Source organism: Blennius ocellaris (assembly GCF_963422515.1).
Source record: "Blennius ocellaris genome assembly, chromosome: 1".
Classification (NCBI taxonomy): domain Eukaryota; kingdom Metazoa; phylum Chordata; class Actinopteri; order Blenniiformes; family Blenniidae; genus Blennius; species Blennius ocellaris.
The window spans coordinates 32,368,624-32,392,167 of record NC_137650.1 but is presented as its reverse complement, the minus strand read 5'-3'; the positions used below and the strand labels follow the sequence as shown (position 1 = coordinate 32,392,167).

At 45.8% G+C, this 23,544-nt stretch overlaps 1 protein-coding gene across 1 annotated transcript in view; it reads left to right on the top strand.

Annotated features, from left to right (window-relative positions):
- Positions 1-5,842: 5,842 nt before the first annotated feature.
- Positions 5,843-23,544, top strand: part of LOC308140074 (serine/threonine-protein kinase BRSK2-like) — a gene marked incomplete at its 3' end in the record, with an annotated part of 159,408 nt that continues 141,706 nt past the window's right edge. Inside the window, 1 exon segment of the mRNA XM_080509737.1 lies at positions 5,843-6,259. Coding sequence (XP_080365863.1) covers positions 6,166-6,259 — 94 coding nt within the window. The 5' untranslated portion in view covers positions 5,843-6,165.

Sequence of the window (23,544 nt, the reverse complement as noted above, 5' to 3'; positions counted from 1 at the left end):
AGAAGAGACATTTTTTTTTTAAATCTCAAGATCTCGCAAAATTATCTCGGGATCTCGCAAAAGCATGTCTTTATATTTTAGGCCGACTTCAAAATAAAACTCAATAAAACTCTCGTACGGGTGGGTGTCCTCCATTAGCTTTAACTTCTCTCAACAACAGTGGGGTGTACGGTGTCTCTGAAAGGACAAACTTAGTCGATCACATACACGATGCGCATATATAACAATATAGTTCTGCGAGATCCCGAGATATTTTTTTTTCTCCATGTCCCTTCCGGGGCTCCGTACAGATGCATTGTATCCGCGAAGATTTTAATCCGACTCCCAAGGTGGAAAGATTCTTTCACGGCCAGAAATCTCTCCTGCGGAGACTGGAGATTTTTTTTTAACCTGCGCGTGCGCAATTCTCCCCCTCCGTTCCCCTTCCATCCCTCGTAAACAAACATGGCGACCCGCCGTGGTATGACTCGCGATCAATATTCTAGTTTTATCGTCCGTATCAGTAGTTTTATAGTTGCGACTCACCCCTGATGGCATCCGATGCGCCATCACAGCCCATGCGGATGTCGGGTGCTCTCCATTTTCTTCATGTTTAGAGCGTGTTCTTCTCTGCACACGCCTGTGTGGTTTCATTACAAAATCAAGCAACAGCGCCCTCACATGGCCCGGCATACTCACTTCATCGTTGCCCCTGTGTCCGCTGCTGCAATGTACACACGCTCCATTTTTTTTTTTTTTAAGGGATTAGGTGTTGTCACATGAAACGGTGTAAACAGGGCCTTTGATAAAATCACAATCCAGCAGTGTTGATTAAACATAGTCCTTCAGCTGAGCTGCTGGTGTTCAGTAACTTGTCAGGATAGTTTGACACATGGACAAGCGGAGACAGATTGTTTTCTGGAGGACGACCACCTCGTGAGGTAACTCTACCTCCACTCTGGATCACCTGATCTATGAACACTTTGCTTTGAGCTTGAGTTTCTTGTCTTGGCGTTGTCATGGCAACACAGTGGACCACATTGCTGAGTTTGTGTATTCTGGCTCCTCCTCGGTTACCTTCAGATTAAGGTAGCCCTGGCAAAATGTTGAGGAACAAAGGGTACATTTTATATTGGGTTCATGGTGAATCAATCTCTTACCCGCTACTGCCATTTGGGAATTGTTTGGTCCTCGATGATGCCACGGGTCCTTTCGCCACGATCCAAATCCAAAATACATGCTTGTTAACTTAACTGGCAGCGGTGACCTGGCTGATGGTGTGTGATGATCGTGCCTCTATGTTTTAATCCAGTGTGGACTGTTGAACTGCTCACGGTTTATCCTGATATATATACTCTCTCATTTTTTTTATGTGACAACAAAGACCATGTTTGAATTTCAGTAAACGTGGGGGTAGAATAACCCTTTGAATTTGAATCATCTGAATCGATCAGGAAATGAGTATTGAGTTATGAAACTGTTTTAGGGAAGCATGATATTGGGTAAAACATGCCTTCATGCCAGGTATTGCTTGAATAATAGAATTTGCTGTAGATACAATTGAGTATATGACGCTAATGTCTGTGCTTCCATTCAGAAGAAGAATGCTCTTTCTTTTGCACCTAATTCATACCTTTTGTTTTGTACTCACTGAAGACATTTCAGAAGAGGAGCATTTTCTTGACTTTGCTGTGTTTTTTGGTCATTTTTACTTGATTATTGTTGCAGATTTTTCACCCTCTGATGACCAGGTATGAAATAATTATGGATATTAATCAATTTAAATGTTTCAATGAGTTAATTCCACAATTTCTTTGTGAATTATTCTTTAATATTTTAAATTTACAGAGCTCGAAAGAACATTACATGGAAACAATTCATTATGGTTCGACCAGTTTTTTCCCCAATATTGGTACTTTAGCTGTTTGGACTCCTGTCAACATTCTGTTGTTTTATCTACTATAATCCAAACAAGTCTGAAACTTTGAACAAATGTTTTGGAACGTAACAGAGAGAGAGAGGAGAGAGAGAGAGAGAGAGAGAGAGAGAGAGAGAGAGAGAGGAGAGAGAGAGAGAGAGAAGAGAGAGAGAGAGGAGAGAGAGAGAGAGGAGAGAGAGAGAGATAGAGTGAGAGAGAGAGAGAGAGAGAGAGAGAGAGAGAGAGGAGAGAGAGGAGAGAGAGAGAGAGAGAGAGAGAGAGAGAGAGAGAGAGAGAGAGAGAGAGAGAGAGAGAGAGAGGACTGTTGCTGAAGGAACTTCAGCCCAGAGTCAAATCAATAGAATTTGCTTGTTGGAGACAGGAAGCCTCTGAGAACACTATACATTTTTGCATCTACCTCTTTATAGCTGAGTCCAATTAAAGTCCTAGTGAAATGAAAATTCCACCTCCAAAACACTCTGGCTGTCGCTTCTAGCGACATTTTTTTTATGCTAACTGGCCCGAGGGTAAAATGTTAAAACACGGCAATCTGCGAGAAAATAGCCGATAAACAGCGATATTTTCACTGCTGGGCGGAGCTTCTGACAATAATAGCGTGACGTCACTGGTTGTGCACACGCCCAAGTTGTGTTTACATTATGGAGGATCAGAGTTTTGACGACGAAGAGGCTGAATTTAACGATATTTCATCATCATCATCATCATTTCAAACCCAGTGATTGATGAAGAAGACACAGAATGTGTCGTTCTGCCATCGGTGACCCCGTCTGGAACATGTTTGAGGAAGCAGAAAACGGTTCGTCCTCCATTCGTCCTCGTCTCCTCGCCTCAGCAGCCGCCAGTTTTCACCTTTGAGGCTTTGAGGTGTCCTGACTTTTGGCAGAACGACCGGCTTCCTGGATCATGTCGAAGCGCTTTTCCGACTGCGGAATCACCGAAGATGAGTCCAGGTATTACTTGATCGTCTACTAGCCGCCCGAGCTAGCGGCTAGCCGCTAGCGGCTCCCGCTAGCCACTAGCCACGCGAGCTAGCGGCTAGCCGCTCCCGCCGCCTGGGCTCCTTTTCTCCTCTCTCGGTCTCTTCCAGGCTCAATCTTTCGTCAAGGCTCATAAAACGCCGACTATAACTTCAAAACACTGTAAAAACTTGGATATTTAAGAGGAAACAAGCCAATATAAACACAACAGATCGAGATCTGCACATCTCTTGACGTCACGCTCACGAAGAAGGATTCCCCCGACTTCCTCGGCTGGTGATTCAAAATTCAAATAACTTCGTTATGCGACAACAGTGGTACAAGTAGTACCCCAACTATCGTTTTTTGCAAAGTAGTGTTTTACATTTCACTAGGACTTTAAGGACAGATTCCCAAAGAAAAGTTCTTCTTGGCCCCTGTCCAATGTCTTTAAAAAGCTCTGCTACTATCGTCCTCGCTAAACAACCGGCCGTAATTTCCTCCACACCGTAAAACGCTCAGCTGTTGGGGTGGTGAGTGGGGGGGGGGGGGGGGGTAAAGATGTTTTGACTCCGGCATTCAGCCCCGCGCTCTCTCCTACGAGGCCCACGGATGATTATGGCAGATTATTTCACACCGAGGTGATTAGGATGGCGCTGCTTTACAACCCAAAACGCCGCATGCAGCTGTCAGGCAGCCTCGCAGACGGCGGATCAGGCTGGGGGAGACGCGGCGAGCTGGCGGCGGGCTCCCGATTGATCTGTGGACCGGGGGTCTCGACCTCCCCCCCTGCGCTGCCAGTGGAGGGTGTGAAGGGCGGAGGCTTTACATTAATTAACAGGAAGTGATTTGAGGGAAAGCTGTCCCCGTGGTGGCCAGGTCTGAAAGTAGTGGTAAAATGACACCCCACCCACCTCACCCACCTCACCCACCATCTTTTTGCTCTTTGTTAGGGACGTGGATGTGACCATGTGTGTGTGTGTTGGGGGGAGGTTAGAGGGAGGCTGAGGGGTGGTGGTGGTGGAGTTGGAGTTGGGGGGGGGGGGGGGGGGGGGTCCCCATCTGCCGCTGAGCGTGCTGGGTCAAAAGGCTTTTGTTGTGATGGAGTGATGAGGCAGATAGATGGTCGTTGTCACCAACCGCTGGTTTAATCAAGTGAAAGTGTCCCAGCGTGTAACCTGTTCACCCCCACCACACACACGCACACACACACACAAACGCACACACACGCACAAACACACACCACCCACAGTGACAGATAATGCCTTTTCACTTTTAATTATTAAAAATCTGGTCATATTGATTACTGGAGGAATCTATAAGTCAATCAAGCGATGACAAAACCCGCATGAATAAGTGCAAATAGTCATCCTGTGAATCTTTGGATGCTTCCTGGAGGCCTGTGCCTTTCATAATATTACACTTTGAGGTATTTCTAGGTTGTTTTATTTTTTATTTTTTTTAGTGAGAAGTTTTGAACGGTGCAAGCTTTCATCTCCTACTGTCATCCCGACCTGAAATCTAATAAAAAAAAAAAAAAAAAAAAAAAAAAAAACGTGAGATGAAAAGGCACGCATGCGCGTTCTCAACATCAAGCAGCCGTATCGCAGCAGCAGTCAAGAGAGGGGGACCTTCAAAATAAAACTTGGCAACGTTGACGGTCAGTACCTGAAAAGCAGATGTTAGAAGATCATCTTCTACTGATCATTAATAAAATGCAGTCAATTGCAGTCCAAGCACATTTAAAAATATTGGACGTGTAGATTAGAGCACGGACCCAAAAACAAAGCAACCCCCCCCCCCACCCAAAAAAAAAAAAAAACAACCCAGTGAAGTGCATATATGAAAAATAAAATTTAGCAGGATTTTGCCATAAAAACACAAACAAAAAAAAGCTATGACACCAAAAATGTGGAGAACATCTGAAATGAAAAGCAATAAAGTAATTTGATGCTTCTTCATTTGAAAAATTCAAATAAATCGGATTGACAAGAATTAATTAATTACAGTTTGATTTAGAAAATCTGCAAAATCTCTTTTCAAAAGCACTTTTGCTAAATTCAAATCCTCATTGCAATTTCTGTGAATCATGGATTGTTGGTAATAAGTATTGTTGTACATATTGACCCTTATGACATGTGACACAGACCTGAATTTTTTTGAATTTTTTATGATACTAAAATTGAGTAATTCTGAGTGGTTTGTATTATCAATTCTATTAAACATTTTGATAGTTCTAACTTTCCTGACGTGTGTTAAGACTTTCCTCTTCGTTTAATTCAACGATTTCGTAAGTCATTACGTAATCTGCTACTTTTGTTTCACAAATGTTTTTTTTGATTAATATTTCATTTTAATTAGTCTCCATTATGCCTGCAATAAAAATCAGTAATGAATTTGCTTGTTTTAATACATTTCAACACAATTATTTCCAACCTGCTGTTTGTCTCCATTTTGACCAACAAAGAAAATTATGTTGAAAAAAAATTTGCCAATTTGAAAATTAGTTCTTGCAGATTTAAATCATTATTTAGGTGTGCCATAAATTATCAGACTGTAAAATCTAGAGGGAATAAATATTTCAGGAGAGTTTTTTTTTTTTTTACGTTTTTTTTCTGCGTCTTTAACCAACCGACGGTTTTATTGTGAAGGGCGCATAAGAAAATTATGATGTTGAAAAAAATGTGCCAATTTGGAAATTAGTTCTTGCATATTTAAATTATTATTTAGGTGTGTCGTAAATGATCAGACTGTAAAATCTAGAGGGAATAAATATTTCAGGAGACTTTTTTTTTTTTTCTGCGTCTTTACCGACCGACGCTTTTATTATGAAGGGCGCCACCGGCGCGCCGCCTCGCGCGCCGCCGCGCGTCTTGACGCACGCTGCTGGAGCGGCAGGCAGCGGCAGTAGACGCTGTCCCGTCGTCAGATCACACCCAACGGGGCTGCAGCGCACCGCTCCTCCGGCAACAACACCATGACACCCAGGTTCAAACCCGCAATCTGAGCCGCACGCGGGAGCAAACCGGCGCGGGGGAGGATTAAAAAAAGCCAAACAAACAAAAAAAAAAACCAAACAGGCAAAAAAAAAAAACAAACAAACACGCGAGCGCACTTATACACGCACGCACGCAACACAGAGCAGGGGAACGCGACTATATTGCAGCGGCCACATTGAAGACCGGAGGACGAACTCCACTGCGCCGCGGAACTCCCCGAGATCCAAACTGCGCCCCCGCGGCTCTTTTTTTTTTTTTTTTTTTTTCTCCCTCTCTTCTCCACGCTGCAAACATGTCATCGTCGGGCAAGGACGCCAACAGCGGGCATTACGCCAACTATGTGGGACCGTACCGCCTGGAAAAGACGCTGGGCAAAGGACAGACAGGTTAGTGACGGAGAGCCTCCCCACACACACGGCGCAAATTTTTTGCGCGGCGCCGTCACGCAGGACTCCGCTCAGCATCCGCGCACTGACATCACGCAAGTGGGGGGGGGGGGGGGGGATGCTGCGGTGCCACGTTTGCGTGTGGATGCAGTGATGCGGTGGGGGGGTAAATGTGGCATAATTGCGGCTGTTTCTGGAAGATGCGGGGAGTCGGGCTGCTCTCATGATGATGATGATGATGGTGGTGGTGGTGATGATGATGATGATGATGATGGTGGTGGTGGTGTTCCTTTAATCCTTGTTGTCAGGCAGATAGGGCTCCGTGATAATGGGCCCTTGTGAGTCTTTTCTCGTCTATAATTCCGTTTATGGCATCCATCTGTCACATGGGCCCGCTCTGCAGGAGAGCCAGGGCTGCTGCACTGTCCGGTTCCCACACACACGCACGCGCACACACGCACGCACACACAGTACTGCATCTGTTTCAATGGTGCAGTGTGCTGACATTTTTTTTTTTTTGTTGGACTCGCTCTCTTGAAGGGTGCCACTGGGAGACTGCAGTATATTCTATGTATTCTCTTGAGTGTGACGTCGGCCACACACTGTGCTGCTGCATGTCACTTGTCTGGTAATGTATGAGGTGGTGGAGGTGGAGGTGGAGGTAGTGGAGGAGGTGGAGGGGGGGAAGAAACAGCTGGGTGCCTGTAATACTCAGCCAAAGTGTCATATTGGGCTGCATGAGCAAGTCTTCATGAGTCACTGAGGTGGAAGGAGATTGTGTTCGGATGCTGCGACTTGAGGGGGAGATGCAGGATTTCCAGCAGTCCGAGAAGTGTTTCTTCATCTCTTCATCTCGAGGCAGCGATGAAGAGAACAGACACACAAAACACAAAACAAAACAAAAAAACAAAAAAAAGACTGGATTGTTCTGAGCCCTGCAGCTGCTCAGGTATGGAGAAGTGCATGTTAATGTAAAAAGAGGAGGAGTCAGGTTTAGCTGCAATGTTGGGAGTATTTCAGACTTTTATTATTGATGAGTAATTGCTCTGGTCCGCTTTCTAATAGCAGGAGCACTGTGTGGTTCATGCTGTGTGTGTGTGTGTGTGTGTGTGTGTGTGTCCGGCCGGATCGTCCCACCATCTGTGATCACATGCACAGAAGTCAACCGTCAAGGTTTTCTCCCTCCTCCTCCAGCAGGTACAGACGCGGCAACGCTTCCACCGTTCCCTCGGTGGGTGAATAATTCATAACCAGCCAATTAGCTGGCAGCCGGATCGCAATCCTCTGTATGGCTGCCGTATTAATCACCATTCCTTCAGGTGGATTAAACTGCAGCGGTTCACGTTTAACCTGCACATGAACACAGAACGCAGGGAAACAATGGGTCCCACACACACACACACACACACACACACACACACACACACACACACACACACACACACACACACACACACACACACACACACACACACACACACACACACACACACACACACACACACACACACACACACACACTTTCATTTACAGTAGCACTCTTGTTTTCTGTCCATCCAATGAAAACATGACACTCATTCACTGCTTCTCTAATCAGCATCTGCAGCTCAGTGCAATCAGTGGTCCTTTCATGGACGCCGTGCGTCACGACCATGACGGCGGCGTGATCTCATTCCGTCAGTTGCCTTGCCTTGCCTTGCAAGTTTTCCGTGAGATCTCGGAAGCGTCTCGGCATTCGCTCGTCCTGAAATCGTGACAAAGGAAGTCGTTCAGAGTGATGGTCTTCCTGCTACAAACGCTACCGTCGCATTACGTTTTCCGTCACGTTGTGACCTTCGTGCTGCAGAAGTTTCAGTCCGTACCTTCAAACACGCCGCTGCTGCTGTAAATTCAAAGCTTTTCTTGTGGTTTTTGTTTTCCTATTTGACCAGAAGGTCCCATTGAAATAATAACCCCAGGTTTTATTTTAAAGGGATACTTGGCACAGCGCACCCAAAATCACAATCACAACTTAAAGTAAAACCCACAAAACATGTATATGAACCCACTGACCAGGGCTGCACAATATTAAATATTTAATCTGCAATCATGATCGTGTAGCTGATGTTAACGTTTCATTAACTTTAACTAATAACTGATATTTCTCCCCAACTGACTCTAACTGTATTTATCGTCATCATCACTTCTTTTTGCAGCGATTCTCAAAGAAGAGCAGTTTATTTTCTGACTTGTTCACCAGATAGGAAATGATTTGGCTGGTCAATCGATAAAATCTTTTAATTAGTGGCAAACTAATCATGAATAATGGAACTTTTCATTCACATTTGAAATTATATCATTACGAATTTGCAGATCATTTTCCTGTTCAGCCGTTTTTTTTTTGGTGTGGGGGATCATTTGCATATTATACATGTCCACATTGTGATAAATGATACATTTGCGCTATATTGTGAGACTCTAAAAGTCGCCAATGCTCGGAGGGGTTCGTGAGGTTTCATGTCGCGCCGTTAAAGTTGAAATGCAACGTCCCCCCAAAAGGAAACTGCTTGGGTGTCTCAGGCTCCGCCCCTTTCCAGCCTCATCGTACCACGCCAGTAATTGTGACCATACCTTATCGTTAGACTATATCTTACATTAACTGATGTGCTGGTTAATGGATACAGGTGTTCTTAGAATATCATCTCTTTGCAGCCGATTGCATGAGAGGAGTTGCAAATTTTCTTTTACCGCCAAATCACTTCAGATTTTACGGGTGAACGGCAGAACAAGCTCTTGAAGGAAGTTAGCCGGTATTTCAGACGGTTCTAATGAATAAAGGCGGTTTGAAGTTCCCCTTCCTGGATGCTGTCGTCCAGCCCACCGGTTCATTGATAAAGCGGCCGTGTTTGAGAGGCTGAGCGTTCTTAATTGAACTTAATTCAGCGTGGGAAAAAGCAAATCCAATCTCGGATCAGATGGTGTGTAAAGAGCCTCCATGAACATTTTCGTCGGTCTCAGAGGAAAACAAAAAGTTATGGTTCCAGACTTCCAAGTCACTTTTCGGCACGTGGTTCCACGAGGACAAAAAAAAAATGGCGGCTGGATGCGTTGCCGGCGTCAGACGATCGTCAGACGATCGTCCTCCTTCGGTCGACACACTTTCTTTAACTGGATCTGCTCCTCGCCACCGGCGCCTCCGTCCTGCGTGACGGCTGAAGGTGACGTTGGAGAGAGTCGGTCTCCGTTCTTTGTCCCTCGGCAGATTAAAGCCCGTCGCTATTCATGTTTCCCGTCTTGCGCTTTAAGGCTCCCGAGGTTAAATTGCCGTTTGACCTGCAGAGGCGTTGTTCTCCTGCAACCTGCAGCGTCCAGTGGACCTCTGAAGCCTCTGCGTACGTGGCAGGAGACGGCGTTGAGGTGCATGTAAAGATCATCTGCAGGGAAGTGTGTGTGTGTTTGTGTGTTTGTGTGTGTGTTGATCGTCTTGCTTGTTGCAGAGACGTTTGTCTGAATGTGAAGCGCCGGTGCTGAGCTGGCAGACAGGGAAGTCCGTATATCATTAAACCTCCTACACAAGTGCAGGGCAAGCCCACGCTCTGAGCTTCAGTGTGTGTGTGTGTGTATGTGTATGTGTGTGTGTGTGTGTGTGTGTGTGTGTGGGGGGAAGCTCTCGCTGTCTCTGAGGTAGTTCTACAGATGTTTTAGCATTCAGTCGATTTGCGATTCTCGATTAAAAGGAAACAAACACGTGGGTGTTGTCGGCGTAGAACGACAATCACAGTTTCTCCCCGTCAGACTTTCTGTGAAATATGTTGATTTAAAGCTCCAGGTTGTATTTCTACCACTTGGAACAGATGTCCGGTGATGGCAGGATGCGTACTGGACAGGTCGCTCTGCTGTTGTGACCATTGACCAGAGCGCCACCTGCTGGTGAGGAGGTGGGGCCTATATAACATGTCCATGACCCCCCAAAAATTCACATGTTTCGTTAGATAACATGCAAATGAAGACTGGCATCATCAGTCGGAGTCCAACATCCAGCGAGGACCAGGCCAAGGCTTATTGTAACTTCAATAAATTTTTATTTTTGCTTGAGTAACGCAGCTTAATTGCTTTCAGAAATCAATAAGCAAACAAGTTTTGGCTTTTTGTGTTCTCGCTGGATATTTACTCGCCGACATCAAGCCTTGATACGGATGTAGTTGAAAAAGATTGAAACTTTTTAATGGTCTCTTGTTGTTTTATCCAATCTTTCTTGTTCGACTTGGTACAAAAGGCTTCAATTCAACCTATAGAAAGACTAAAGGACATTATTATAATGCTTATTAGTTCAGTTCAACACTGAGTGATGGAAACAGTGCAACAATAACCAGACTGGCGTCACGGAAAGAACCAAAAAATAACGTTGCCCGTGTCCTTTCTTCTATGTAGACATAACTGAATATTATACAGCGATTCATAATTCATAGTTGAGATTAATCCGAAATGGAAATGGATGCAGATTAGAGGCGGTTTGCGTTTGCTTCGGAGTTTGAAATGCGCTTCATGAACTCTAAGCCCAAGCGTTTCAGTCTCTCCGTTATCTTTTGGGTGAAGAATGTTTTTCAGCCCCGGGTGGAAATAAAAGAGACGTGTTTCTCCGTCTGAAGTGATGCAAAGCGGCTGTAACTGTGTTTCAGGCTTTTAGCCGCTTTTGACCACACAGTTTTGAAAACCCCCCCCCCCCCTCTGATAAAAGCTTCTCCCCTCCTCTCTCAGCCATGAGCCTGCAGCTGGAACAATGCTCCCATGTTGTGTGTGTGTGTGTGTGTGTGTGTGTGTGTGTGTGTGTGTGTGTGTGTGTGTGTGTGTGTGTGTGTGTGTGTGTGTGTGTGTGTGTGTGTGTGTGTGTGTGTGTGTGTGTGTGTGTGTGTGTGTGTGTGTGTGTGTGTGTGTGTGCGTGTGTGTGTGTGTGTTTGTGTCCAGGCTGAATGGCGAGAGGCCGTCGCTGACTCTGAACAATTAGTCAGTCTGTTTTCATGTGTGGGGGGGGGGGGGTTAAAGCACTCCTCTTACACGGGTTTCCCAGGCTCCACGCCGCGCTCATTTTCGACGTGTTTGGCCAACAGTCGGCATGGTTGCCATGGTTTCCGTCTCTCCTCCGACCGACAATGGCCGCTCTTGTCCCCCCCCCCCCCCCCCACACCCGCCGGATGTTCGCCGCCAATCTCTTTTCTGTCCGGAGTGCTTCTGTTGTCGCTTTTTCCCTTTCGCTCCTTGACCAACTTTTCACTTTCGCCGTGAAACAAAGAGGCCGTAGGAAGAGCAGATGAGTTGCGTATTGACGGAGCGTCACTGAGGCCCACAGAGTCCCGGGTAGCGCTCGTCATTTATTCGGTCAATATTGATATTTGTTGACAGTGCGAGCCGTGAGGAGGCGTCGTAATCCACTTAGATGGACACGAACTAATCCGAACATATAGCTCTGCCGTCTGCAGTGCCAGAGGGGGGGGGGGCTGATTATTATTGTTAAGGTCTGAACCGAGGTCGTCGTTCGCTGCTCCCGTCGTCGGTGGAAATGTTTGAAGAGCTGTTGTAATCTCAACCGATTATGTTTTCTCAGCAAAATCAGATAAATGATTTTAGCGACTATGTAATTGCCAACAATGTATCATTTTAGTGATGTTTATTGTTTTTTTTTGGGGGGAGGGTTTGTTTGTATTTCTGTTGATTTTGAAGGGAAAATAATAACTCATCCACTCGCGTATAAAAGGACTAATATAATTTGCATATGTACATCGTGGTAATGCACATGTTATCAATAACCCTGAGTTTAAAGTTCTAGTGAAATGAAAATTCGACCTCCAAAACACTCTGGCTATCGCTTCAAGGATCCTTTTTATGCTAACTGGCCAATGGGTAAAATGTTAAAACACGGCAATCTGCGAGAAAATAGCCGATAAACAGCCGCCCGAGCTAGCGGCTCCTGCTAGTCGCTAGCCGCTAGCTGCTCCCGCCGCCTGTGCTCCTTTTCTCCTCTCTCGGTCTCTTCCAGGCTCAATCTTTCGTCAAGGCTCATAAAACGCCGACTATAACTTCAAAACACTGTAAAAACTTGGATATTTAAGAGGGAAACAAGCCAATATAAACACAACAGATCGAGATCTGCACAACTCTTGACGTCACGCTCACGAAGAAGGATTCTCCCAAGTTCCTCGGCTGGAGATTCAAAATTCAAATAACTTTGTTGTGCGACAACAGTGGTGGGGCAGAGTAGGAGAAACCTTATAAGTAGAACCACAACTATCGTTTTTTTGCAAAGTAGTGTTTTACATTTCACTAGGACTTTAAGGACTCTTGTGCTCCGCGTAGTGCGCCGGTCCTAGAAGTCAGCCGAGGTGGCAGTTTTTGTTTTTTTTGTTGTTCCCTGTGACTCCTCTTGTCCTCATTTCAGAGCGTCCTGCGGCGGGTACCTCTCTGCCAAAGTGAAAACAGTGAGACAGTGTGAGAGTGCAGTCGGCTGCAGGAAAAACCACACCGGCGGAGGTCCGGGGCAAAATCAAACTCCTGCGCTGGCGGAGCGGCGGCGACGCCACAAGCTGGAATATGAACCGGTCGCGTTGTAATGTAGAAAGTGTCATGCTGTTGCTATGGAGCATCCTAAAGACTGTGGTCCTCTGGGCCCCGGTGGAGGACTGCTACTGTGTGTGTGTGTGTGTGTGTGTGTGTGCAGTGGGGGTGGTGTAGGCAGCAGGGAGAGCCCCAGCACAGATGGCCGCCTTTAGGTGGCTGAAATACAGCTTCATTATCAGCAGGTTGCAGGTGGCCACACTCCCATCACTCTCGCAGCGTATGTGTTCATATGTATACACCCGTATGTGTGCGTGCGTGTGCGTGTGCGTGTGTGTGTGTGTGTGTGTGTGTGTGTGTGTGTGTGTGTGTGTGTGTGTGTGTGTGATTTCCGTGCCACTCTGTGCTTTATTGGACTTGCTGGCTTTGCCTCATTATGCTGCATTACGTGTAAAACAACACGTAAGAAATTTATGGCCGGCAAATCTGCATACGGAGGAAGAGAAAAACGTGAGGAACACCTCCACTAAAATAGAACATCGTGGCCAGCAGCAGCAAATAACATGACAATATATTATGAAAAGACGGTTTATTAAAAGGGTTTTTTTCGCGCTTCCGCGGTTCTGAGAAAGCAGGTTTTCATGTTTGGATCAAACAATGACGAGAAAATACTCACTCGGCAGCGCAACGTATTGCAATTTGACGCAATTCGATATCAACATGCACATTATACGCGTCGAAAAAAAGCCTCGACAAGCCTGCTGTTAGTTAACGTTTCCATGTTTTTTTTTTGGAGTATCAAAGAAAAGTGTGGTTAACCTGGATTATTTTTCAAAATTGAGAATTTATAACAAAAAAAAAAAATGCACAAGTATTCGACGAATGATTTCGTACCTGTGGCCGCAGAGCAGAAGTAGAAAAATGACCCAAAACAAGAGATTTCTAAGAAACAAATCGCAAAGTACAAAGACGTCAACATGTTCATATTCATCACAATTCCTATTGGTATTGCAATACCTGACAACACTATCGTCCATCGTATGTCCATCTAATATACTGCAACCCTGATGGTTGATAATAATGATAATGGAAGTTAAAAATTGTGCTTAAGGTATTAAAAAAAAAAAAAAAAAGTAATCTAGCTACTCTAACATTGTGAGATATTTTTTAAAGCCAGAATATTGAGGTTGAATCGAGTCTGAGACATTTTTTTCCTGAATTGCTGATTCCTCGGGGAACAATAATAATGCCACTACTTAGATTTAAGGATATTTTATTCTATATATACAGTAAATGTAAATACATTTATTCATGCACTGCATGATATAATGTCCAGGGAATGAAGATCCCTTAAATGGTTCTTCTATTTCAATCCTCTATTTTTTCAAATCAGCATTGGAGAAACTTTGGTTAGAAGGAATGACACTTTATTAACTCGACTAAATAAGAAAACCTTTCTTAACAGTTTTCCCATATGCATATCTTCGACATTAACATGGCGCTCGCCACGTAAGAAAACAAAAGTCACGATAGGATTCATCTTTCGCTGCGGGATTTCAATTTATCGTTGAATTCCGTCAATCTTTTGTTTCTCTTACAAATTATTTGATTTTTTTTTGCCGTAAACTTTACATTTGCTTGTACTTGTACTTGACAACCTTCAAAAAGAGAGACGTTGCAGTGGGAGTGCAGAGAAAGTGAACCGGGGGGAGAGGAACACTGCTGGGAGATGGGAGGGGGGAGAATCAGAATTATGGCTTGTGTCCAACACCCCTGTTGTTCCTCCTCCTTGTCCTACCCCCCCCCCCCTTTTTTTTCTCCCCTATATAGTACATCCCCTTGGCTCTCTGCTCAGCCCTGCAGGGGGGGTGGGGGGGGGGGGGGTGTTTAGCTGGAGCCATTAAACAATGACTGAGAGACTACCCCCATCTCTTCCCCTCCCTCTGCTTGGCTTGTATATTTCCCTTACATCTCTCGCTCGCTCCTTCCTCCCCCTCCTCCTCCTCCTTCTCCTTCTTCTCCTCTCGCTCTCTCTCTCTCTCTCTCTCCGTTTGCAAGGTTGTCGGGCCAAAGCTCGAGACGATCTCTGAATTCCTGTCGCTCGAGTGAGTCACTGTCGAGAGGCAGGCGTGATTTTCGTTCGAGTGGCGAGGCCGGCTAATGCCTTTCTGTCCGCCAGATTATCCACAGCCTCTCCTCGGAGGACTCATCCAACCTAACGGACACACACACACACATACGCACACACACGTTTAAGCAGATGCTGCAAATATTTCATTTACTTAAAGGAAGCAGACGAGACAGAAGTGGCAAATCGTCGCGTTGTCGTCGGGCCGACTCGACTTCGATGGTGGAGGACGCTTTGATTGTCGCGGAAGTTAAACGTATTGTTGTTTACTCACGTTTGCAGCGGGAGGCAGAGGAGGTATATTGAGGAGGGGGGGGGGATGAAAGCGAGAGCGGCGTCGTGGACGAGCGCTAAGTGAATTAATGACGCAAGAAAATAAGACGGAGAGACGCCGTCTTCGCATCAGATACGGAGGGATGTTTGATATAGCGTGGGAAAGCGGGGAGAACAAAGTCTGTTTATCGCCACGGAGAGACGTTGCCGGTGTGATTCAATTAGGTGGTCTCCACTTTCCCTCTCACACACACACACACACACACATTCATATACAGACACACACACACACACACGTCCTCGTTTGTTCCCTGGTTGCCTTGAGCTTGCAGACGCCTTCTCTCAAATGAGTTTTGACTGCTGTCATCATGCCTGTTGGCTGTCAGTCATTAGCAGGTTTCCCTATGCTGTTAAAATATTCAGGTGGCTAGAGTGTGTGTATGTGTGTGTGTGTGGTAGTGTGTGTGTGGTAGTTTGTGTGTGTGTGTGTGTGTTCCTCACACATGTCCCGATTTCGTCATCACCAGAGCGGAGTCACTTTATGCTGAAAAATGAAAAGCACCTAGTTAATTGGCAGAGTGACTCATGCGTTGCTTTTAATAGTCTCTCTCTCGCTCTCTCTCTCTCTCTCGCTCTCTCTCTCTCTCTCTCTCTCTGCACGTCGTGTCATTATAGCTTCAGGTGAGCTCAAACGGTCGGAGGAAGATTCTCTATAATCGTTGGATCAGTTGAAATGATTTCACGAATCTATGATCGGACGAACTGGCAACAAAAGCGACAACATCGATTCAGATCCGCCAATCTGTAGGATTAGTACTGCTGTGTGTTTTTTTGCACAGGAACTGTAAACCACTGCCTTTTATTATAATATTCACACACTTGATTCAATGACTACCGTTTCTCAGTAATGCATTCACTTTAATCTCCCGATTAAATTTGACATCCATCATTTTGTTGTGTCTGCCGGTTTGTTTTTTTCCTGAAGGGTGGAAATAAAAAATAAAAGACACAGTCAGACTTTCTGTTTGACCTTTTGGGGCCGGTTGGCATGTTTAAGGCTCGTCCTCCTGCGTCCCTCCGACTCTCCTTCGCTGGACGGAAGAGTCATTTCTCTCGGTCTCCTGGGGAGAGAGGGGGGGGGGGACTCTTCTGCTCCCAGCTCCCAGCTCCATTACCCCCTTGCTGTACGTACAGGATCGTGTCCTGACTGCGTCTCCAGTCAATTATGTTTATTATGTTGTGGTTAGGGTCTTAATCAACGCGTGCAGTCGTGCACGGCCCCGTAATTGTCACGTAAGTATTGTTGATTGTCTCACTGTCGGGTTGCGGGAATGTCGATATGGTTCCCCCCCCCAACCCCGGGCCTCACCTGGCTTCAGAAGAAAGCGACGGTGACGTCTTGGCCTGGAGGGGGAAAGGAGGGTTTGGAGGCCGTGCTGTGCGGCGGCATCACCGGCCTCTTGTCGCAGCCAATCATCAGCCAATCATTCGGCGTGATTGCGACACCTTGTCGGGATGGAGATTCTGGAGGGGGCCGCAAAGTGGTGCAGCTATACTGTCCCATCCATCTTCAGCTTGTGCATTAATGTGAAAAAGAAGAATTTAAAGTAACAGGAGCACTCGGGTGACGGTTCGCTTTCCATCCGGGTCAAATTTGCATGCTGCGTTTTTTTTTCTTCGTATGACCAGAGTGTGTTCTTCCAGATACGTTCCTCATCCTGCTGTGTCATTTGTATCGCGGCGATCTAACGCGTCCTCACCAGAAAACTTGAAAAATGCATGAAATATTGGAGCAGGAGTGAAGCGGAGCGATAACGCTCACATACTCCGAGTCACGCTTTTGCGATTAACTTTAAAGTCGCACACTCGACGAGGTTTTGTGTTAACAAGAGCTCGGGCTGGGCTATGACTTCTTTTTTTTTTCTTTCCTCAATGCAGTTAAAAATGACTGCAGGCATTGGATAGATTGTCAAAAGTGCAACTTTATTGCTGTGATTGTCATCAGACCTAAAACGCATGTAAACAATCCACAAATAAAAATGAGGCTCCGTCATTCAACAAATTGAAGCTTTCACTCTGGTAACGGCAACTACGGAAACCCACAAGGATGTCGTAGAACGGAATTGCGACAAATGCCTAAAAACTGTGGTGGGAAAAAAGCCCTAGAATTCAGGCTGTATGGGACCAATATTAAGATGTCTGAAGCTGTAGTTGATCCCTAATATCTATAATTTATGTGGACAATGTAAGATTAGGTGGACATTCACACATTGTTAAACAACTTTATAACCCTTTGTGAGTCTGTTTTGTTCAGATCTGTTTTGTTTTTGTTTTTGTTTCTGCTTTTTTGTTGTAGTTTTGTTTGGATTTGTGTATTGTTTTTTCCTAATATTTTTCAAAAATACTTTAAGGAATATTATTTGTTCTTAAGGCACCTTGATATTTAATTGTATGGATGCTAATTAAGCAATATTTGTTTCTGTATTTCTACTGTGATGTTGTAATTTGCCTTGTTAAAGTAAAAAACTAAAAAAAAACTCAAACCCCCCCCTAGAATTTGCTGGTCACTAGCACAGTCCTCATGAAGTTCCTGCTACTTTCAACATCTGTAACTAAAGGTTGAAGGTATATCGTACTTGGTGAAAACAGACTCTGATTATTTCAGTAAACTCCTATTTAGTATCGGAGGGACCCCTCATTAATCCCGAACTAACTCGAACCTCCCGACAGCGAACTGAAAGACGTTCCACCGTGCGTAACATGAACAAGAGTGACGAGTAAATCAAAGTTTAAAAATTGCAAAGATTTATCACGCGGGTTTGTCAAAGTAGCAGCTGTTGTCCGTCAGATCCGACTATAAAACGGGGGCTGTGCTACCGTCACCTGCATGTTTTCAACGCTAATTAAAAATAAAGAGGAGCCATTACAGGGTTCAATTAAGACGTTAATTAAAACTTGAGCTGTGCAGATTTCGGGGATCTCAGAATGCGGCGGACGTCACAGTACGGCCGTCCGCCTTGATGCTGCTTCCGTCGCCGTACCTGACGCTGGCCCCCGCTATCTGCCATCTCCTTAATCCAGTCCCGCTCCCCCGCCACATCCGATTGTCCCCCACATCACACGCCGCCATATTCGACAGAGACCAATTTAAAGCCTCAATCGATAGCTGGTCAATCAAACGGGAAACGGGTTACGGCTCCAGATAAGCCCCTTAAGGTCCCGCGGCCCTCTTCCCCTCTTCCCCTCAGCCAAAAACTTAATGAAATTGAGCATAAATCCCTCTTCTCTCTCTCTCTCTCTCGCTCTTTCTAAAACTCTCTTTCATCCTTTTCCAAAAGCAATCTGGACTTTCCCCCTGAGTCAGCACTTCCAGCGTCCGGCGAAGCAGGGGAAATTAACATTGGAGGAGCCGCTTTTACCCCCCCCCCCCTTCTCTGATCCGGCCTGGCGAACACGCGCGTAGTAATATGGAGTTTCCGGTATCTCATATTAGATAAATAAACTCTCCTCCCTTCGTCCCCTAAAACCCCTGACTGGTGCATGATGGGATGTCCAAGTGCCTCTGGTACCCGGTGATTTCACGGCGAAGAGGACACGGTCATGGATGAAAAGTCCGGCTAGAAACCTTAATGAGGTTTTTTTTCTTCTTTTTTTTTTCTCGCAGTTTGCTCATTAGCATTACCCATGAGCACCAGGGACCGGCTGCAGCACGGTGCGCTATCCACCTTTTTTTTTTTTTTTAATTTGGTCTTTTCTTTTTTGCCGTTTCATGTCCATTTTGCTCCGGCGGGTCGCCGCACAGATGGGCCGGGGCCGTTGGAAGACGCTCCTTCCTGCCCCGTCCGTCCAGATGGCGCCGATTAAACCACATCACCTGGACCCCCCCCCCCCCCCGCGGTCGCGGTGAAACCTCCAATCACGGGGGGGCGTAACCAGATCAGGTGTGGAGGTCCGGCGAGGAACGCCATTAAACCCGCGGCCAGGTGCTGGCAGGTCGGGCTCGTCTTCGCCTCGGTGGCGGCCATGCGGAGATCTTTTTTTTTTTTTTTCACTGTAGTCGCCGCCTGTATCAATTTCCGCAGTCACATTATGGAGATTGTAATGAAATAAAGTAGCCATTAGGAAAATTAAACGGTAATGGTTAGGTGAGCTTGTTTCAGTCTAATTTAATATATCGTAGGATATTGATAAAAGTTAATGTTGCTGCGCAGGGGGAACATGGATGCATTTGCAAGCTTTCAATATAGAAACTCATGTAAACGCCAATAGAAATGTAGTTGCTAAATTGTAAATGATAAGGCGAGGACCTATGTTACGGTAAAAATATGATTATATTTTGGTTTAGTGGTTTAGGTTGAAATATATATATATATATGTATATATAAAATTCTCTGACGGTGTCAAAACATTCTAAGACCTCAGGCTCAGTACAGTGTGAGCAGTGGTACCAGATACTGCCACAAACGACCTCTTGGAAAAGCCGAAGTAAACAACCTGACGATCAGCGTCTCGCTCCAAAACACGTCTGCAGAGGAGGTCAAATGCCGGACGACTTCCACATTCTTCTTCTACTTCCAGTGTCGCTATTTTTTGAGTGCGACGATTTAGACGGTGAAATTACCGTCTCGCCAAGTTTACGGAATGCATATTAGGGTGAGTCACTTACAAGGCTGGTAAAGTCACAGGCTGTAGAAACCCTAAATCTGCAGGACATTAAGTCAGTTAATACGAAATATGTGTGTACGTGCGTGTGTATGTGTGTGTGTGTGTGCACCTAATATTTTTGTGCGTGTCTTGAGATGTTGCAGTATTTCCACGGAGGGCTGTGCCTCTGTAACCTGCAGTGTGGGGTGAGCACTGCTCCACTGTAGTGCTGCATTACAGCTGCAGCCTCTCTGCAGTGCACACACACACACACACACACACACACACACACACACACACACACACACACACACACACACACACACACACACACACACACACACACACACACACACACACACACACACACACACACACACACACACACACACACACACACACTCACAGTTGTCGGAGGTAAGAAAGGGTCCTTGGTCGCGTTTAAACTGTTCTGTGCATTTTACGGCGTGTCGCCATGGTTACCGGTGTAGGTGAGCGTGTGTGTGTGTGTGCGCGTGTGTGTGCATGTATGTTGAGATATTATCGGTTGTGAATGACTTACAAGGGCAGGCCCGGAGGCTGCGCGTAATTGCACCCTGCTAAATTATTTGTTTTCCGAGCTTTTAGTTGCTCCTGCGACGGCGGCGGCCGACAAAACCGCTCAGATTTTTGCAACATGTGCTGCAGTTGTTCACGTTTCTCCCAGAGGACGAACATTGATGTTTTTGGACGACCCCTCTGACCTTTCTGCTGGCACGCTTGTCAGGCTAGACACACACACACACACACACACACTCACACACACACACACACACTACAGTCTACCCGAGCACTTTACAGCTTCCCTGTGCTGGAATTTTCTTTCCGTGTAAACAGTTTGTATTCTATTAACCTGCCTCAGGTCGAAATAAAAGACCTGTAAGTGACAGCAACCATGTGGGACACAGCGGCTTCCGGCTGTAGGCCCCCCCCGTCCTTCTCTCTTGGAGCCCTCCCAAATCTTCCAGCGGAATGGCAGCGGGCTCCGGCTCTGACATCTCGATTTGCCCTCAAAACAACACGGTGGAGTCGGACACAGGTGGAACGGCGTTAACTGTTGAACCCGCTGGTCGGCTTGGCCCGTCTTTCTGCTGACTTTGCACGTTCTCCCTTGTGTTCAGAAGGATCTTTCTCTGCCTCCCGATACGAACGCACGGAACTCGAAATCTCCTGCAGGAGTTTCCCCTCTTCTACTCGCGTCTCCAAGTGGCGGCTCGCCAACGTCTTTGTCTGACTAAAAAGCTGCTCGTCACACCTTGTTTGGGTGAAATTGTCATTTTTTTTTTTTTATAGACACCTCTAATCAAAGAATAAAACCGGTTAGGTTCATTTTGTACCGGTTGAGCGCCGTCATTTTTCTACAAGAGTCAATCTGGAGGGAGACAAAACCGGGCGGAATGGTAAATGGATGAAAGTGAATATTGAATTAGAGAACAAAGAATTGACTTGAATGGGCCGATAGTGACTCATGCAACTAAAACTGCTGCTGCAATAATAACCAAATCCAATTTCTTAGCAAAAAAAATATGACTTTTATTATCACGGCTTAAAAAAAAAAAAAAAAAATCAAAACAAGTAGAAATAATGAGTTTTTCACTGATTCTTGTCAATCCATGTCAATTTATTTCGCACCTAAATAGTCATTTTGCACTCGGTTAGCATCAGAGTAAGGTAAATACAGAGCACCCAAATCAAGTGCTCGCTAATAGAGGGGACAGAGGAACAAGGAGGAGGCTATGGTGAGGGTGAGGTTAAAACATGGCACCCAAATTGAGTGTTTCATCCAAAGGATGCTGTCAAAAAAGCCGCTGCCACGACATTTTAACAACTAAAAGAGATAATTTTCCATTCAAGGGATTTCACTCAGTCGTCATCCCGAGGTGGAGAAATGTAAAAGTGAGGGTCGTCTCCATAAAGTTTCTCAATGATGACATTGTGGTGTTGACATTAAAACCATATCCTGCGTGTTTATATGGTTGATTGTCCAAATCTAAAGAAAATTGATGAGACCTCTTGATGGTTTCAATTCTAAAGATAAATTAGGAGATATAGGCCCAATCCCAATTCAATTTTGTACCCCTACCACTACCCCTTAGCCCTCCGCCTTCCCCTCCAAAATGAGGGCAAAGACAAAGGGGTAAAAGTTTCAGCCCTTAGATTTGGGACCCCTCCCCTCTCGCTCCGTCTCACAGTTATGACGTCATAACCCGGCGCCGTTACATCAGCAGAGCTGAAACGGATGTTTGTTGATTTTCCAGCAGGAGCGTCGTCACGCCGTCCCAAATTCAACGTGTTGCAGCAGCTTGGCTGCTCTGTTTCGTTTTCCGCCTTTCCCCCATCAAGGCGAAGAAATACATGGAGACGTGGATTACTTCAGTTTCTTGCGCCGTATTTGGACTTCAGGAATATTTCCTCATTCACCATGTGAAAGCGGAGGAGCTTCCTTGTTTGCTCGGGGGTCCCTGTTTTCTAAACACCCATATTGGAAGACTTTGGAACATGGTCTCTACCACAAAAATACACGCGGAAGCTACATACGGCAGCGCTACTGCCATTCTTACTAGTATAAAACACAACAGGTTCATATAACTTTAGAAGCGTATATATGTGAAATGCGAGTCCTTCGGCGCCATGTCCTCCTACCCATCTGTTTAAAGTGAGCATCTGTAAATGCTTCGTTTAGAGGGGTAAACAGCCCTTCCCCTCACCCCTCCGCCTTTGCGCACTAGTGAAATGGGACACCCCTTAGACTCTCGTGAATGCTCAATTCAAAGGGGAAGGGGTAAGGGGTAGGGCTAAGGGGTAGAAATGGAATTGGCCCATAGTCTTTTAAATATCTCTCCAAGCTTTCAGAGTTGTCCAAAAAAATGGTTGATCCAGTAGTCATTGTCCTTGGAAACGCTGTTTCACAATTTTAATTGAACATAGTTTTTTTCTAAACAAAAGACAAAAGGAAGGGTTGAAGTCGGTAGGTAGGACGGTGGGATAAGACCAGATGATCAGACCCCTTTTTTTAAGAGGCTCAGTCTGCATCCACAGCCACGTCATCGGTGACATCCCCGGCAGCGTGTTCCCTCTGCTCAGGCAGACAAAAGAAAAGAGTGTGGGTGGCGGCTTGATGGTCGGGTCCTGTACCAGCATCGCCAGCGCCACTGTTGGCCTTAATCTGCTGTTAATCCGGCCGTCCGGCGTGTCAGACTTTCACCAGACAACAAGAGAAGCCAAATCAAACCTTCAATCTGACACCAGCCCGTGAAACGGTGTGCCATGTCTCGCGGTTCATTGTCCCTCGTCGCTTGTCCCAAACGTTGCAGGGATGCTGTCGCTGCGTTTGCTTTTCACTGCCTTTTATTCTCATTTTTCTTGTCAGAAACATTCCTGATCGCCGCCGTTGTCAAAGGGTCCGCCTGTTAATGGAGGGGGAGGGGTGACGGGAGGTCATGACCCTCGTTACACCACCTGCCAGATGGCTCATCACGGTGTGTGTGTTTATGTATCTGTGTGTGTGTGTGTGTGTGTGTGTGTGTGTGTGTGTGTGTGTGTGTGTGTGTGTGTGTGTGTGTGTGTGTGTGTGTGTGTGTGTGTGTGTGTGTGTGTGTGTGTGTGTGTGTGTGTGTGTGTGTGTGTGTGTGTGTGTGTGTGTGTGTGTGTGTGTGTGAGAGAGAGAGAGAGA